This window comes from Odocoileus virginianus, chromosome 33, assembly GCF_023699985.2.
Source record: "Odocoileus virginianus isolate 20LAN1187 ecotype Illinois chromosome 33, Ovbor_1.2, whole genome shotgun sequence".
In the NCBI taxonomy this organism is placed as follows: Eukaryota; Metazoa; Chordata; class Mammalia; order Artiodactyla; family Cervidae; genus Odocoileus; species Odocoileus virginianus.
The window spans coordinates 18,267,332-18,286,193 of NC_069706.1; the positions used below are offsets into that span (position 1 = coordinate 18,267,332).

General features: G+C 40.8%; 1 protein-coding gene across 2 annotated transcripts in view; it reads right to left on the reverse strand.

The window, feature by feature from the left end:
* Window positions 1–3,971: 3,971 nt before the first annotated feature.
* The window catches only part of ZP2 (zona pellucida glycoprotein 2), a 32,785-nt gene continuing 17,894 nt past the window's right edge, over window positions 3,972–18,862 (reverse strand). The window contains exons 1-18 of one of the 2 annotated variants that reach the window (XM_020895483.2): window positions 15,354–15,508; window positions 15,179–15,258; window positions 14,162–14,245; window positions 13,649–13,743; window positions 12,077–12,229; window positions 11,325–11,366; window positions 11,020–11,184; window positions 10,202–10,298; window positions 9,933–10,114; window positions 9,125–9,251; window positions 8,288–8,475; window positions 8,109–8,200; window positions 7,885–8,009; window positions 7,541–7,730; window positions 5,837–5,972; window positions 5,666–5,762; window positions 5,171–5,254; window positions 3,972–4,167 (exon numbers count right to left, since the gene is read on the reverse strand). In XM_020895483.2, coding sequence (XP_020751142.2) covers window positions 4,022–4,167; window positions 5,171–5,254; window positions 5,666–5,762; window positions 5,837–5,972; window positions 7,541–7,730; window positions 7,885–8,009; window positions 8,109–8,200; window positions 8,288–8,475; window positions 9,125–9,251; window positions 9,933–10,114; window positions 10,202–10,298; window positions 11,020–11,184; window positions 11,325–11,366; window positions 12,077–12,229; window positions 13,649–13,743; window positions 14,162–14,245; window positions 15,179–15,258; window positions 15,354–15,415 — 2,145 coding nt within the window. In that variant the 5' untranslated portion in view covers window positions 15,416–15,508 and the 3' untranslated portion in view covers window positions 3,972–4,021. Of the gene's footprint in view, window positions 4,168–5,170; window positions 5,255–5,665; window positions 5,763–5,836; window positions 5,973–7,540; window positions 7,731–7,884; window positions 8,010–8,108; window positions 8,201–8,287; window positions 8,476–9,124; window positions 9,252–9,932; window positions 10,115–10,201; window positions 10,299–11,019; window positions 11,185–11,324; window positions 11,367–12,076; window positions 12,230–13,648; window positions 13,744–14,161; window positions 14,246–15,178; window positions 15,259–15,353; window positions 15,509–18,862 lie in introns of those variants that run through there. The other variant, XM_070460993.1, reaches the window with a different exon arrangement.

The window sequence follows — 18,862 nt, forward strand, 5'->3', positions numbered from 1 at the left end:
AGCTGGAATCAAGATTGCCAGAAAAATATCAATAACCTCAGATATGCAGATGACACCACCCTTATGGCAGAAAGTGAAGAGGAACTAAAAAGCCTCTTGATGAAAGTGAAAGAGGAGAGTGAAAAAGTTGGCTTAAAGCTCAACATTCAGAAAACTAAGATCATGGCATCTGGTCCCATCACTTCATAGAAAATAGATGGGGAAACAGTAGAAACTGTAGCTGACTTTATTTTTGGGGGTTCCAAAATCACTGCAGATGGTGATTGCAGTCATGAAATTAAAAGACACTCCTTGGAAGAAAAGTTATAACTAACCTAGACAGCATATTAAAAAGCAGAGACATTACTTCGCCAACAAAGGTACATCTTGTCAAGGCTATGGTTTTTGCAGTACTCATGTATAGGTGTGAGAGTTGGACTATAAAGAAATCTGAGTGCCGAAGAATTGATGCTTTTGAACTGTGGTGTTGGAGAAGACTCTTGAGAGTCCCTTGGACTGCAAGGAGATCCAATCAGTCCATCCTAAAGGAGATCAGTCCTGGGTGTTCATTGGAAGGACTGATGTTGAAGTTGAAACTCCAATACTTTGGCCACCTGATGTGGAGAGCTGATTCATCAGCAAAGACCCTGATGCTGGGAAAGACTGAAGGCAGAAGGAGAAGGGGAAGATAGTTGGATGGCATCACTGACTCAATAGAGATGAGTTTGAGTAAACTCCAGGAGTTGGTAAAGGACAGGGAGGCCTGGCATGCTGTGTTCCGTGGGGTCGTGAAGAGTTGGACACGACTGAGTAACTAAACTGAACTGAACTGAGCAGAGTCAAAGGCTTTCACATAGTCAATGAAGCAAAAGTAGATGGTTTTTTTAGAGTTCCCTTGCTTTTTCTATGATTCAATGCATGTTGGCAATTTGATCTCTGGTCCCTCTTATTTTTCTAAATCCAGCTTGTACATCTGGAAGTTCTTGGTATACACATACTGCTGAAGCCTAGCTTGAAGGATTTTGAGCATTTCCTTGCCAGCATGTGAAATGAGTGCAATGTACAGTAGTTTAAACATTCTTTGGCATTGCTTTTCTTTGGGATTGGGATAAAAACTGATCTTTTCAAGTCCTGTGACTACTGCCAAGTTTTCCAAATTTGCTGGCTTATGAGTGCAGCACTTTAACAGCATCATCTTTTAGGATCTGAATTAGCTCAGCTGGAGTTCCATCATCTTCACTAGCTTTTTTGATCATGATATACAATCCTTTTAATCTGCTCTTGGATTCTATTTGATAGAATTTTGTTGAGGATTTTTGCATCTGTGTTCTTCAGTGATATTGGCCTATAATTTTCTTTTCCTGTGGCATCTTTTTCTGGTGTTTGTATCAGGGTGATAGTGGCCTTGTAGAATGAGTTCGGAAGTTTTCCTTCTTCTGAAACTTTCTGGAAGAGTTTGAGCAGGATAGGTGTTAGCTTTTCTCTAATTTGCCTGTGAAACCATCTGACTCTGGGTTTTTGTTTGGAAAATTTTTTATTACAATTTTGATTTCTGTTCTTTTGATTGGTCTGCTCTTATTTTCTTTCTTCCTGTTTCCATTTGGAAGTTTATGCTTTTCTAAGAAGTTGTCCATTTCTTCCAAGTTGTCCATTTTATTGGCATAGTTGCTCATGGTAGTCTCTGGTGATCCCTTGTACTTCTGTTTTCTGTTGTAACTTCTCCTTTTTAATTTCTAATTTTATTGATTTGAGTCTTCTCTTTTTCTTGATGACTCTGGCTAATGATTTGTCATTTTGTTTAACTTCTCAAAGAACTAACTTTTGGTTTTATTGATCTTTGCTATTGTCTCCTTCCTCTCTTTTTCATTTGCTTCTCTCTGATCTTTATGCTTTGCTTCAACTAACTCTGGGTTTTTTTTATGAGAACACGACTTTAAGCAACTGTTCATTACACTTGTTTCAGGCTACCATGGCAACACGTGTTCATTCCAGCAGCTGCTCTATAGCCTGCTTGGCTTTCTTCTCTCAGATTTCTGCCTTTGCAAAAATATCAGAACCAACCTGCCCTGGGGCAGCCTTCAGGCCCAGATCATTTTTTATTCTGGCCTGTGACACAAATAGACCATCTTGGGGATGCTAGGCTCCTGTTCCATTATCAATATACTCTGATATCTTAGACAAATTTGTTAGGGCTCAAGTTGCTCATCTGTAAAATGTGCATTTCTAGCAAAGTGTTTTACAAGTTTTAAGTAGCAGCTTCTTAGAAGGTGCATTAGTTTCCTGTAACAAATTAATACAAAGTAATGGTTTGAAATGAGTTATTTTATATCCTTGGGATTCACAGTCCAAAATGGGGCAATAGGACTGTGATCTTCTGGAGATTCTAGGGGAGAATCCATTTGTCATTCCCAGCTATTTTAGGCATCTCACCTTCCTTGGTTTGTGGACAACCTCCTTCTAACTTCTGCTTCCACTGGTACATCTTTTCTGACTCTAATGTCTGTTTTACAGGGGACCTTGTGATTGAACGCCCTTGGATAACCTTCCTATGTCAAGACTCTTAACCACACCTGCAAAGTCCTTTTGGGACCATGAGTCGGTAACAACATTCAGTTTCTGGTGATTAGGATGTGGACATGTTGGGGGGTGTTCATTATTCAGCCTACCATATGAGATCTAGAAGCCATTTAAGTAGCCAACAGTTTTTAAATGCCATTTTAAGAAGTGCATGCAGCACATGCCATATGTCTGATTCTAACATGTAACACTAACATGATGTAGCCACAGGAAAGTTTGAATCCAAGACCATTTGTTTTTATCAGTGACAGACTAATGCCTTATTCTCTTATAAAACACTGTCCAAAAAATAGTCTTCATGAGAACCTGAATTTTGACCTTATTACTCTAGGAAGACAAATTTTTTGTACACTATCAGTGTAGTTGTTTCCTTCCCTATACCAGGGTTGAATTTTATCATCTAACTCTTAAAAGGAGTTAGAATCAAAGGCTCTGTTGTGCAAAAGGCAGAGGATTCATCATTAAAGACCTACAAGATGACCAAGTATATAGAATATTCTTTCACGGTTTTGAAAAACTCGGGAGTATGACAAGTCACAATTGAAGGGTAAAGTTCAAACACCAAAGGATGTTCATATTTCTATTTACCTCCACGATATACAGAGATTCGGAGGCTGTACAACTTTTCATAGTACAGCTCTGGCTTAGATCCAGCCTTTTTTCTAGTTCAAGGATACAAGTTAATGTCTATATTAGATATCTTGAATATGGTTTGTTAGAGCTACAGTGTGAGACAGACTAATCATTTTGACATAATTACAGCCTAGTTAAGAGGGGGTAGCCTTAGGAGGAAGTAATAATTGAGTACTGGGTAGTGGGAAAGCAGCTCTCCAGGCTCAGCTATGAGGCTCATGTTCAGCTGTTTAGTTTTAATGAGACCAGGAATGTTGTAATTGCTCTTAATGAAGCTAGAATCTTCATTTCCATCCCCCAAAGAGAGCGTGCAGGCCTTTAATTAGATTGGGAATGCATGAGAGAATAACTGAATCCCTTACGTTCTCAAGGAACTTGTCATTGGAAAGAGTAATTTGAGTTAGGAAATACTACTTCAAGTATGATACTAGATTACTTCCTTGGGAACACCTAGCTTCCTTTCCCTTTTAGAGAACGGAAGTTATCCCAGTGATTAGGAGTGACTTACCCTCATCTTGTATATATGAATGGAGAGGGTAAAAGACATTAAAAGTCACCTAAATGTACCCCTAGAGGTGGGCTGTCACTAAGTCCCATTATTGAATTTTCTGGCACTGCCAGTTTGAGGGGTAGAGGGCAGAAAAAGTTGGTGACAGGAAGGAATTTATTCAGGAATACCTTCATTCACATCCACACAGAACAAAGCCTTTCAAAAGGACTGTGGAAAGGTACTATAGTCTCTTAAGAAGAATGATTGCAAGAAGGAGTCCTTGAACTCCATCTAAACTTAAGAAGCAAGAGGCTTACTTCCACATTTTATTTGAAAGTACAATTAGTGGTTTAGCATTGTGATTCTTTTCTTGCGAAGGTAGCTGATTAGGCTTAGAGTTGCCACAACACCTGCTAAGGCAACTACAGCAACCATAGTTTTGAAAGCAACATATCCAGGAGTCCCATGCCCTTTAGAATTCACAGCATCTGGAAAGGAAACAGACATTCAAGTCTTAAGATCACTTACACTTGGTTTAAGTTGAAGCTGAAGCTTTACAATTAAAGTCACCCAGAGAAGGAAGTGAAAAGAAGCTTCAGAGGGCTCACTTGGGAGCTTGCAAGAGTCTAGTCTTTCCCCTCAATCCTCCTCGCCTTACTCCGCTCCCACGGTTTTTCCCACTTCCTACTTGCTTTCACGCAGATCATATGGGCTGACACCTGGAAGGTTCTCACTCCCAGCTTGTTTAACATTCTGGCACTGATATATATGGTTAGTCGTCCCAAGTGCATGATTTCTTGCAGTTAGTAGCTAGTGATTTAAGTTAGTTTAATTTCAAGTTCTAGGCCTAAAATTAAAGACTATCTGGGATGAAGATATATTAACATAATCTAGTAGAGACTAAAGTTTTGTAATAGCAAGCACATGTTTTCTGACCTATTAGTCATTTTAAAGAAACATAGCTTGATATTCTTCTATAGTAGGCCCAATATTTGAGGACCAAGATTTAAGGATTCTAATGTGGCATTAGTGACAAAACTGGAATTTTTTTTCGTTATTAACAATGAGAGGTCTCTATAGTAGGTAGACTAAATGATCCTTGTGGGAAAGGGATTTTGGGAAGGGTAGACGACTTAACAGAACCTGTTGCTGGGGAAAGATGCATTCTCTTGTTTAATCATAAGCATTTGATATCTGTGGGCTCCCCTGGTGGCCATTAATAGTAAAGTATCCACCTGCCAATGCAGGAGACACAAGAAAAGCAGGTTCGATCCCTGGGTCAGGAAGATCCCCTGGAGTTGGAAATGGCACCCCTCTCCAGTATTCTTGCCTGAAATATTCCATGGGCAGAGTTGCCTGGTGGGCTACAGTCTATGTGGCCACAAAGAATTGAACATGACTGAGCACACACCTATGTTATCTATGCACACTTAAGTTGACATAAAACCAAGAGCTTCAGTTAAAAAAGTACCTAAGGCTTTGAATCCATACCTCTGAATGAAGAGCCATCTGCCAACAGGAGGATGGGGCCTGGGAGACTCACTATCATCTTCTCTTCCTCAGTGGCCCCTGTGGCTGAAGACAGACAGTTTGACCTCTGGGATAACGAGTAGTGGTAAGGAGTGTTTTGAGGGAACACCTTGAGCTACTCTGTATGGAGTCCCTGCTGTATGTAATCTTGCCTCCTTTCACAGGAGAGAGCATACACCTTACTGTAAAAACAGGATGAACTATCAAAGAATATCAGAAGACAAAGTTCAGAGTTTACCTAGACTCAGGAAGAATAATTTTGGGGGGTCTCAAAAGATCAGGCTACAAGTTCATGTGCAAATACAAACTTATCCATGGGACTGATTGCAAACCTCATAGACTCCTAGGTGTCTTGGGCTCTTGGAGTAGATGAAAAACAAAGCACTCTTTCCTAAATTCCGAAAGGATGAGGCTTGCTTTAAGTAAACTCATTAATTAAAGACATGAAAATTTTACCTCGCCTGCTTCTGGATGACACAAGGCAAGAAGCAGAACACAGGGGGAGTTTAGAAGAAAGTTGATTGCAGATTAAGGCGCTGCAGTGGAAGTAGACCTGGAGAGGAGACAAGAGTTGAGTGGAACTGATGTCTCAGTCAACCTGTCCCAGGTAACTAGTTAATCACTTACCAAGTGAGGGAACACCGGGGCCTCTGACACAAAAGCAAAGGTCTTCACATCAAACCTCTGATAGTGATTAGGATAGGTCACCGAGGAGCCAACCGGATGGAAGGTGGTTCTGTGGTTGTCCAGGTTGTATTCACAGCTGGAAGGTACATTTCAGGGTGGGACATCAGCTCAATTCACCTCGGGCTCAAACTCAGCATTTGCTCATATTCAGTCACGTGTAACACTTTCAAGACTATTGCTATACCTTCTACCTGTGCTGTGCTGTGTTTAGTCGCTCAGTTGTGTCCAACTCTGTGACCCCATTTACTGTAGCCCACCAGGCTCCTCTGTCCACGGGGATTCTCCAGGCAAGAATACTGAAGTGGGTTGCCATGCCTTCCTTTAGACGTTCTGCCTGTACTTTTAGTTTATTTCATATACCTCTGACTTGACTATCCAACAGTATCCATGAAGTTATGTTACTTGTGCTGTTTTCTTCTACTTTGAGTTAATAGTGCCAATACCTATTTGTATGCCAGCTAAACTCATCAAGAATTATGTAACTCTCCAGATGACAATGGCTTATTTCTTATGAATCTGAATATTATGTCCCAGGCAGTTAGTACATGTTGCTGATAAAAAAGGTAGAGAACTGCCATTTTTTATTTTAAATGCTAGCAGAGGGTTGTAGCCTCAGTCGTGTCCAACTCTTTGCAACCCTATGGACTGTAGCCCACCAGGCTCCTCTGTCCATGTAATTCTTCAGGCAAGAGAACCTGATTGGGTTGCCATTCCCTCCTCCAGGGGATCTTGCCCAACCCAGGGATCGAACCCAGGTCTCCTGCAGATCATACATTGCAGGTGGATTCCTTACATCTGAGCAACTGGGGAAGTCCATTCATGTCCTGTCACTTATTACTTTGGGCTAGTTATTTAAATTGTAAGCTTGAGTTTCTTTATGAAGTGAGGGGGTTAGTGTCCCTCACGGAGTGTTGTGGTTTAAATAATGCATCTGGAGTACATAGCACTGTTTTTTTTTGGCACATGGTAGTTATTCAATGGGCTTCTCTGGTGGCTCAGACGGTAAAGAACCTGTCTGCAATGTGGGAGGCCTGGGTTGGGAAGATCCCCTGGAGAAGGGAATGGCAACCCACTCCACTATTCTTACCTGAAGAACTCCATGGACAGAGGAGCCTGGCGGGCTATGTACCCCATGGCATCACAAACAGTCAGACACGATTAAGTGACACACACACATGCATTCAATGCACCTTCCCCAGGTGGTTCAGTGGTAAAGAATCTGCCTGGCAATGGAAGTGGGAAGATCCCCTGGAGGAAGAAACGGCAACCCACTCCAGTATTCTTGCCTGGAAAATCCCATGGGCAGAAGAGCCTGATAGGTTACAGTCCAGGGGGACACAAAGAATTAGACACAACTTAACAATGAGCAAAAAAGTTATCCAATAAATGGATAGATACTAGAAATCTATTCTCTTTCCAGATGTTAGAGTATTAAAGTCATTGTTTCCTTGGGAGGGATCCTTCTAGATTCAAGGGTAATAAGACTTGAGTCAACTTATTAGACTGAGGACTGGTTGGTAAGAAACAAGAACAAAAATTAGGGTCTTTGACATAGTGCTCCTCTCAAGCCCAAGAGCATTTTATTATTATTATTTTTTACTGGCAGTTTGATTAGCTGGACTACCTTATGTGGAGAATACATACCCATCCACGATAATATTCCACTGAGGGAGAGAGGCTGGGTCCTTGGTGGATGTTGCCCAGCAATCATCTAAGACCAGCTTGATGTTAGGGTCAGTCCTGTTTAGGACTCTCACTTCTAAGTAAATTGGTTGGCGGAGGTATCTCACCACAGGGTAGTCCTTGTCCCCGTACGGTCGCAGGTAGGAATTATCTGAAATGGAGTAGAAGCCACTCTGGCACTCAAGTAGTTGGTGGTTGCCACAGAAGCTTAAGCATCGCTACCACTCTAGTCTGGTGCAAAGTTCATTTTAGGAAAGAGTCCCCTGAAAGTATTTAAGCAGATTTTTTAGGTTATAATGTCTCACCTGGGTAGGTTTGCAGGGTCAAGGCAAGTGGACCTGGCTTCACTGAGGCTACTGGAGGAGGAAGGCTTTCGATGTTGGTATTTATTAGCATCTTACTGCTGCTATAATAGCACCTCACCGTCATTCTGCAAGAGTGGGTAGGTGGGGGTATTAAGAATTTTAGGTTAAAAGACTGCTCGAGTTTATTCTGGCACTTAAAAAGTTAAGTAGCAATTGTGTCACACCTGAACTCACTATCTCTGGAAATTGTGCTTGGAGGAAGATCCGCCCAGAGAGCATGTATTTCATTTTCATAGATGACTTTGTCATTCTCAAACTTAGAGTAAGGTTAGAGAAAGTGGTTAGTTATTTCAAAGGTAAGTCTTAATCTCTTGCTATGTGCCAATACTAATCTTATACTAACCTTATGTCTTGTTCCACATCCATTCAGGGGTATGTGAAACTTTACCAGTCCTTGAAACGGAGCTTTAAAGGTTGGCTGGCAGGAGGAATCTCCCACTCTAATAGCGTCCAAGTTGAGAGCTGGTTTTGTTTGATGGCGGTAGACCTCGACATCCATAAACCCATCTTGAGTACATAGCTCACCTGAAACTATATTAGTGGTGGGAGTTTAAAAAATGTCTGCCATGTGACTATTGTCATTACCAGCTTGGCATGTAATGAAGTTTGGATTTTCATCAGGAGACAACAGAATTTGTCTTAAGTCTATTTAGGAAAATAACTTGACAAGCAGCTTGCATTACAAGGGGAGGCCCTAAGGTACCGAGACAGCAGTGAGGCTTGCTCTATCTGAGAAGGATTTTTCATCCAAAGGAAGGAGGAGCAGGAGACATGGGAAGAGGCACCAAGTGGGGTAAGAAACCCATGATGAAACCCTGATGCGGCTTGAAGTGTGGTGCCTTGTGTCCTAACGTTCCTTCTTTCAAGACTCAGTGGTTTGAGGGGAAGTTGAAGCAGCAACTTAATTTTTCCTATTTGACTTGACCTGATACAAATAAAGGACCACAGAGGTAATAGTAAACAAGAGCAAATACCTATATTATTTGAGGAACTTAAGAGTTTGGGAAAATACTCATGGTCCCTCTAGTTTCAGATTTAAAGAAATCTTACTTAGATGGTGGGCTCAGACTTCAAACATGAAGCACACCCAGGTTGCTTAAAAACATTAGACAGTTATGAAACCTTTCTGTATGTGTATTTTGGAAGTGTTCCCTTACTTAGATTAGAAAATGATCTTTACCTATAGAAACTGTTGGCTCGCAGACACACTCAGGATAAATCACCATGGATACCGTCTCCAGTTGAGTATAAAATGTCAGCTTGAGTGAAGATAAGTAGAACTGATAGGGTAGGCATTTTTCAGAGAACTGAAATGAAAGAATATCAGTTAGCAGCCACAGCCTGTTGAGCAGGCACGGGAGATAGGAAGGAAGTATGCTGAAATCTGCAAGGCACACTCCAGACTGAATATGGTTTTCCTTTAAACCAGAGTAAGAGATCCCATCACTTCTCTAAACTGGATTCTTCCTGAGGCAGGAAATTTCTCTAAGTTCATGCCCTAAAGTACCCAGCACTGCATGCTCTTTGTACTAGGAATTTGATCTGTTAATTCAACCTCTAAAGAGCTGAGTACCCTGCAAATCCAGGAGTTATAAAATGTTATTGCAACATATACACCAATGTAAGATTTTTCTGTGTCCCTGGCAATTGCATCATTCAAGACTGGCTTCATGAGGATAGCAGGGGACACTTGTTTGGCTCAAATTGTCCTGTTTCAATGGGCCATGAAAGGTTCATCATTAGATGCTTAATAGCAGTTTGTACTAGTCAGTGAATGAAGACACTTAAGGAAAACTTCCATTGAAGTTGAAAAAGACTTGGTGTTTGAGAGTGAATTTCAGTTACTTGAGAATTACTTATGCAAGCTGTTCAAATGAGGCCTCCCAAGTTTTAGAATTTTTTTTTTTTTAACACTAGCAATTAGACTTATGGATAAGTCAGCAGCCAAATCACAATGGCCTAAAAGGCTAGGGTTCAATGGAACATACTTTTGTTTTAAGGAGAGTTTTGCTGAAATGCAACCTGAGGCCATTTGCTGTTTCCATAACAATCCCGCTGTTGTGCAACTGGTTGACAGCAATATTCTTATTTTCAAAGCTCACAGATTTTAACTTCCCAGGAAATTCTGGTATGGTGAGAGTCATGTGTGTGGCATTACAGGTCACAGGATCTAGAAGGAATGACAGAATGGTCAGCTTTGGTTAAGCCCTTAGAACAATGTCTTCCACAACTGGACTTGCCTTTTCCTAGGCCTTACCTGAAACACAAATGAGTCTTGATGACAAGATGATCGTCTGCCCAGGAGATACATGCGTAAGCTTCAGAGGCACCATGTAGAGATGGCTGTTACCTTGCTGAAGAGAAGCATTTTCAAAGACATTGGTTTACCTGAGTTACTTGAATTTTTAATCAATGCTAGAAATAGTCAGGGCAAACATACTTAACTATTGGGCACCATCTTGGTGCAAGTAAGTTCAGGTATTTCACCCTATAGTTGTTCTTCAGGTGCTCTAGTTTTGAAATCTTATACTTTATAACATCTGGCAAGGTGATTTCTACTCATGACCTGTAGCTGATCATTTCTCAGCAGTAAGAGCTCTTGTTTTATGACTCTTTTACCATATCAGTATTCAGAAAGAATGTTTAAGATTCAGCAGTTTGTTTGTACTCAATGTACAACAGTACTGTTAAGATGGCTGATATTTGAACATGTAGGTGCCAAGATCTGTTCTAAGTACTTTGGCACATTAACTGATTTAATGTAGTATCTTGGTTGTTGGTCCCCAAAATACCTTCTGTAAACACTAAACGTGGCAATGATAGAACACCTTTGTTAGTTTAGTACTACCGTAGCTCCACATTGTTTAGTGAATTTAGATCTATGGAGAAGAAAAACTGATTGAAGTAAGAAACATTTATTTTGTTCACCATTGTATCATCATCTTTAGTACTTAGTACAGTGCTTGGCTGTTGAATGAGTTATAACCTCAATTTGAGGAAATGGTAGAGATTATGCTTGCATTTAGAAATACTGGTCTGAGCCTGGATGCTGGTATAAACAGATTTCACACCTACCGAGTAGTGAGTCACTCCAGTGGCATGAAATAACACTTGGATGCTCATCTTCTGGTTCTCAATCAGGATATTATACCCTTGTGTCAGAGCCTCTTGAAGGGTCAGATTTTGGGCTCTTTCACCATCACCAACTGTAATGGTCCATCCCATCTCAGGTTTGGGACCCTAAAGGCAAAAGATTCATTTAGAGGGCTGGTGCTCACCTTAACTCCAAGACTATTTAGTATTTTAACCAGGATTGAAGTTATGTCACCTTTAGAACTAAAGGTAATTTAGGCTTGTAATTTAAAAAATAGCTTTCATACCTCAGTGTCATCAGCCATGCCAGGAAAAAAGTGAAAGGTAAACTGGAAGAAAGAAAAAGGATGATGTGAAGCTTTGAGTTGGAGAAGATCTCTGAAGTCATGTTATCTGATGATACATGGAAAACACTCAGAGCAACTGCTGTGTGGTTCTTACAATGTGAGGGCTGGTGTGGGATATAGTAGAAACACAGGACTAGTCAAGAATCCTATAGGTGCCCTTAGACATCATTTCCCCATTGATCTTTCGAGACCTAAATGTAATTGGAAGATCTAAAGCTCCCTTCCAGTTGTACGTTGAGACACTAAGTCCTGTCAAGCCATGCAGTTCCATCATTGTTATAATAGAGTATGAATATTTTTTTCCACTGTTGCTATTAGCCATGTGAGACTATAAAGTCCACAAGTATGTGATTGGGCTGTTTTTCTCATTTACTGTTTCCTAGCATCTGGTATAGGGCCTGGTACATAAATATCCAGTTTGTCAAGCTACTGACTGAATCCTTTTTATTGCTAAATATGATGTGCTGCACGCTTATATCTACTTTCTCAGTCAGTTTTTAAAGTCACCTTATGTTGGTGTTATTGTCCCCCACTTCAGATTTTAAAAAGGTTTCATTGCAGTTAAGAAATCAATCCAAAGCTACATAGCAAGTCAGTAGCGAAATACAGATCTTGTTCTGAAGTCCAGCTCTCTCTAGACCACATTCCCCCTGGAGTAGCTGGATGAGAAGCAGTCAGCCTGCTTCACTCACAGACATGAAATCCTTCGAGCAGATTGTGGATCCCGAATGCTGTTCATGTCTTCCTGCTTGCATAACCGGACAGCTGACGTGATACAGGACATTCCCTTGTCTAAAGGCAGCATTGTCATTCATGAATGTGATGGTCATCTGGTGCTGGCCAAGCTGTATGAAAATGAGATAGTAAAGACAGAATGCTAGAACTTCAATGAGAAAGGGGATTCCAAAATACCATCTGACTCAGCTGATTAGCAAAACCCTTTAAAGTCATCAGTACCACAGTTCTAGAAAGTCCCTCATTCCTAAACCAGGAGATTCTTTAGCCTCTTTAGATATCCCAGGAAAGACTCATTCACTGGCAGAGAACAGGTCCTTGAGTTTCAGGGCTCAGAGTCCAGTTTTTATTTGCCCTTTACATTCACCCTATGTCTGAGTATCATGGTCCTATTGGGTTTGCTGCCTCTATCAAGAGATAGAAATATTTACTGAGCACCTACTTTAGCAGCCATTGTGCTGGGTGCTGGACAGAGCCATCTTTGCCATTTCCCCTGGCCCAGGGAACTTTGTCTAAAGCAGTGGTCAACTAACAGTTTTCTGTAAAGTGTTAGTAAATATTTGGACTTTGTAACATTTTTAAAGTGCTTAAAAAAACTAAAGCCATTCTTAGCTTGATGACCATCACACACATAGATCATGGACTGGCTGTGGCCACACACAGGTCATATTCTGTGTACCTTTGGTCTAAAGAAATGCAACCCTAAGCTCCCTAAAGTTGGAAAAGGTCATTTCAGAAGGGAAAGTTTTAATTACTGGAAATCTTCAGTAGAATCAGTTAAACCTAAGACTTGTAGGATGTACCCCAGACCTATTAATTCAACTAAATGAATTCAGTACTTTAGAAGTTCCCTAAGTGATTGTGGGCACACAAAGCTTGAAAAGGACTTAGGCTTCTTTTTACTGCTCCTAATAACCCTGATAGGGTAGCACTATTGCTTAACAGTAGAAAATCCTATTTTTCAGCTGCTGCTTGCCTTCCAGCATAGAGGTACCAGCACTCCATTTGCCAGCACCAAAATAGCATCCCCTTTTCCATGAGGGTTGTAGGTCAAAATGGCTCATGTTTGATCATTTGCTGTCATGCCTAGTTCTTCATTTGTGTCATTCATCTTTATATACCTTATGGAAAGGTATCATAATCTATCTTCCAGTGAGAAAGTAGAGGCTTAGAAAGGTTAGCTAACTTATTTCAAATCACATATAGATAATGGCAGAGCCAGAAATAATGCCCAAAGCCTCAATTCAAGGCTTTTGTAAGCTCAGCATTGGAGTTTTGAGCCTAATATATCTTTATTGAGAGTTCCTGTATGCAATGAAGGTTATTTGGCAATATCCTTGGCTTGTACCCACCAGATGACCAGAAGCTGCTCTTTCCCTCCTCCCCTACCAGCTGTGGTGTCTCCAAACATTGCAGGATGTTCTCTGGGATGACCAAAGAGAAAGATCACCCTGATTGAGAACCACTGCTCTACTGCAAAGCTTTAACTCCTAGCTTGCTACTTTCTAAATTACTCCTCAACCACTTACCACTCTTTTGGTACAGCTTTCATATGAGGCCTTCAGGGTGAGCTTTTCTGGGTCCAGAACATAAGTGCAGTTCAGCATTTTAAGACCAAGGGAATCTACAGAAACAAGAGCAACTTAGATAGGAGATGGCCAAGATGTATTTACATCTTATATTTCAATGACAGAGCCAACCAAAACTACATAACCAAGACTGAAAATCCATTTCTAAGGTACTTTAATCACTTCTTACTTTTTGTTTTCCCAACTGGGATATAACCCAACTTCTGAGAGATGCTGTGACTTGAAGATAGACTTTTTCTTAGGGGATTCCTGAGATAAGACAGATTTCCAAAGACAGATAAGGTTTTCCACTCTTAGGAGTCACCATGCAGTTCAAGGACCCTGTGACATTGTGGAATTTGAGCACCAACTGCTCCAGAGTTTGTTTACTCTGTTCACTGGAAAATGGTGATGACCTTGAGCCAAGGGCTTCCTACTAAGTGAGACTTAAATGAGACAATATACATTACTTACCCACCACAGATGCATGCTGAATCTTGTTGCCAAGAGTTCTTTTAAACTCTACTACCATTCTATCTTCATAGCAAGTGACAGTACCTGAAGAGCAAAGAAAGTACATGGGGCATCTTTGAACACAGGAGGCATGATTTCCTACAGAAGTGTATTGAGGAAACTTCCACTCTCTAATAGGCATCAGGGAGGATACCAGTTGGGAGAGGCAAAGCTTATTCTCCATCCTGGGGAGCTTACAAGTTGATGGGAATACATAACTACAGTGTAAGATACCAAGAACTGTAATGAAGATATCAACGAAATGCCTAGGGCTTTCTAAGTATTCCAGGATAAACCTGGATTCAGGTTAATAAGTATGCATGCGGGAACCAGCCTGGACCCCTGATGGAGAAGGAGATGGTAGGTCTGTGAAGAATTGGGGAAAAGTTTTGTCTAAAGATCTTTCAATTTGAAGTTTAAAAGATTCACTAGGTAACTCCAAGAACAGATTCTTAAAGACTGAATAATCTGCCAATAGCTTGACACTTTGCATCCTCTGGCTCAGGTGAAAATCTTGAGAAACTCCTCACGCAAGTGATTTTGCCTGTTACTGTTGATGCTTTCCTTAAGCATGAGTATGTGTATGAAGATGACTGCTCCCAAAGATGAGGACTGAGTGTGTGGTTTGCTATTCTTTGGGTGCTGTAAAGCTGGAGGCAGTGAGGAAATAGAAAGTAGTGCAGGTGTTTTTCCAAGCTTTTCCATTTAGCTGTAGAGTAAGCTATAGGAAAACTGAAGTGACTTGATCAAGATAGGCAGAAGAATGACTGGAGATCATCTAACTCAAGTTTGCGTTTTCTGGCCATAAACTTTGGGTAAGTTGCGGGAGTTGGTGATGGACAGGGAGGCCTGGCGTACTGCAGCCCGTGGGGTCAAAAAGAGTCAGACACGACTGAGCGACTGAACTGAACTGAGGCACCCTAGTTGCAATCTATTTGAGAGATGCTTAAGGGCATTTTTCTCACCCAAGAGGCCTACCTGGGAAGGCAGGATCCACCAACTGATTAACATCTATTGAGTTCACCGAAGTCAAAAGGGCGAAGAATAGAAAAAATGACCTGTAGGTGCAGGAAGGCATGGGGGGGAAAGTTAAAGAGGAGTGAATTTCAGCAGACAAGGCATTATGTCCCCTTCCTTCTGCCCCCAGCATTACCTCCGGTCTGTACGGAACCAGCTTGAGGGTCTCCCGCTGTCTCCTCTCTGCCTGCATGCCATGACCGAAGACACCACCAAATCAACCAGGCAGAGGGGCGTGCTGTGCAGGCTTTTATAGCAGGAAGCAGGGCTGGTCCCCGCCCTCTCCCCATTGGAGTCACCTGAATCTTCTCTAGCCCCCCCAGCTGAGAGGAAGGGATTTGGGAAGAAGAGCCTTTCCAGAAGGCCTAAAATAAGCAGAGTTTTGCCTTCCTGACACTTGGCTTGGTTTCCCACCAGCTGCCCTGCAGCCAATTTAGGTCCTTGAAATGGGCTCAGGTGAATGAATTGGTGCATTTTTAGGATCTTTTGGACAAACTCTTTACAACTCAAATGTAGAGTGAAAGTGGGGTGGGATTTTTTGGAAGAAAGAACATGTCTTGTTTACACTGTCTTTAAATTGCAAACCTTTCCTGTAAGTTACTCCTGGTCTCCTGGTTATTGTGGATATCACCCTGGCAATGTGCATGAAGAAGTACCTTTTCAAAAGAGATGAAACATAATTTTCCTCCAAGTATAGATTTTAAGTTTACTTCAAAACATACAGACAATTACAGAAGGATATAGAGAAAGGAAAAATCATCCACTCCTTGTACTTAGGTGTGTAACTCTATGGTCTTTTTCTACAAACATAGCACTTAAAAAAACAATAGCAACCTGGGATTGAAGTTTAAGTTATGTTTGCAACCTGCTTTTACTACTTTATATGTCATGGACATTTTCCATATCAAACATAAAGATCTCTATTACCATTTTTAATGTTGCATAATATTCATGTCTAGATAAATCAATGTTTAGCTGTTCTCATTATTTAGCTGTTTTCATTATTATAAACAATCTGCTGGACTTGTACATTTCCCTGGTTACCTCTCAGGATAGATTACTAGAAGTAGAAATTCTGGGTCAAAAGGAATAGTGATCTAAATAAGAATGTCATACTGTGTAGGAACTGGGAGTTTATAGGTGGGGAGACTGAGGAAAACAACTTGCTCAAGCTTTAACAACTGGGTGTCAGGGCCAGGACCAGACTGAGACACCTTGATGTCTGCAGACCACATTCCATGACAGGTGATAATGCTCAAATTCTGTACAAGTTAGTGGGGTAGCATTTACAATTATTTATTTATGTGTTGCTTTTTATGTCTTTATGTGTTATGATGTTTGTTGAGGACTAATCTTCATTCCCTGTTACAGGTGTCTGAAATATTGTTCATCAGAGTAGTGGTTTCCCTAACTTCCTTGATCAAAACATTCACAACTGGTACTGATGAACCTATCTTCAGGGAGAGAATGGAGACACAAATGTTGAGAATGGACTTGAACACACAGCAACAGGAGAGGGTGGGACTATTGCGAAAGTAGCATTGACATATATACACTACCATGTGTGAAATAGTTAGTGGGGAACTGCTATATGACACAGGGAGCCCCGCCTGACACTCTGTGATGACCCAAAGGGATGGGATGGGGGAGCAGGAGGGAGACTCAAGAGGGAGGATATATGTATATAGTTATTATTGATTCGCTTTGTTGTATGGCAGAAACCAACAAATCGTTGTAAAGTAATCATCCTCCAATTAAAAATTTTAAAATGATCACATGGGGCTCTTTGTTAATATCACAGATTCCTGTGTCCCACCCAAAAGCTGCTGACTCAGAGTCTCCGGGGGAGGAAACTGGGGTACTGTATATTTAAGAAATCAGGTGAGTCTTATGATCAGGAAAACTTGGGAAATATCTGAAGGGAAGTAGACAAGAAAATGAATGATTGCTGGTGATTAATTTAACTTCTTTATGGGAGTCAGTTGATTATATACCTGTGGAATGGAGGAGAGGGAGAAAAATTCAGGATAAGCAGGATTTTGAGGATAGAGGTGGTGAAAGGATTTAGATTCTGAGCAGAAGCATGATAGCAATAATTACTCCTAAGCATATTTTCCAAAAAGTGGTACTTTTTCTACAACTGTGAAGGTAATTTGTTACCACAATGGTTAAGACTATGATAAGAAGACCGTTGGAGAGATGTGAAGACCATTCCATCCATTAGAGGATGCAATGTAGGGGTAAGATTCAGAGAGACCTATTAAGAAGGTAGTCAGGTAGTAGATTAATGTGTTCCACCTTCCCAGGGCCCACCCCGGGCTTGCTTCTCCCAAAGCTATACCTTTTTCTCCAGAATGTGAGGTGTTGCCTTGGAAAGGGAAGCTCTGCTCAGATCCCTAAACCGGGGGTTCTGCATGATGAAGGGGCAGCACAAAAGCCCTGAGCAGGAGGCATAGAGATAAGGAGGACCACTCTAAGAACTGGCGAGGGTGATGAGGGTGGTGAGTGTGCCAGAGATTAATTTCATTTGCCTTGCCCAACCCAGCCAATGCTGCACTTGGGACAGTCACTGAACAACTAGCTCCAGACCCCCTAACAATCAATTCTGCATAAGTGCAGAAGGATACAAATGTGTTGTTGCGGTTAACTTTGAGAATGAGGAAGGCATGGCTCTCTACAATCAAGTAGTGCCTCATTTCACTAGTTAGGAAAACAAATCTTTCCAAAAAGATAGATACTTAATCTTTTACTAAATAAAGAGTAGGATCTCTTTCAAAAGTATGTTTTCCACATTCTTTTCATTGAGACATTTTAAGTGTGTTTGTAGCTATAAGGTGTTCTTTCTCCTCTTTTGTGAATGCCATGGTCTCTATTTGACGTGAGGCCTCGTCTCACCTGCTAATCACCAGGCATTTCTTGAGGAGACTTTTAGGTTGTCATGCATAACAACAATGCAGTATTTTTGCCTCCTTTGGGCAGGTGCTCTCTTTCCTTTCTGAAATGCTGTTCTTTTAAACAGTAGTTCATAATTCTTAATTTCCAATTCTGTTGCCTTACTTTTCACAACTGTAAAAATATTAATTGAAGATGCCCTAATTGTTATCATCAGGAGATGGTTAGATAAACTCTGAAATAATCTTCAAATACTAAAATATATTAATTCAATGAGATCTGTGAATATTGATACTAAAGACATCCACAATAAATTGGACTATTGGAGCTGTTAGTATATTTTCATATCTTACTTAAAAAAAGAAAAATGAGAAACACATGTGTTTCCTATCCACTTATGTGTTTATGCGTGGGTATGTATGTGTGTGTCTGCATTTATTTACCAGGAAGCCAATGAGTCATCTGAGGGAGGAGACAGTGCAGATATCCAGGCAGTCTGCATCAATCCAGCTATGCTGGACATTCACAACTGTTGTCTGTTTTGATTTGTTTGAGCTCTTGATGTACTGGCTATAAATATACATAACATATCATTCTTGGAACAGGAATAGGGAGATAAGAGTGGTACTTTTTCTTAAATTTCCTTCAGTTGATTGAATTGTCTTGCTGATAAATAACAAAGTAAAGTAATTTAAAATTGATAATAGTAAATCTGATTTGTATATAAGTGATCTGTAAAGGTTGTAGGATGAA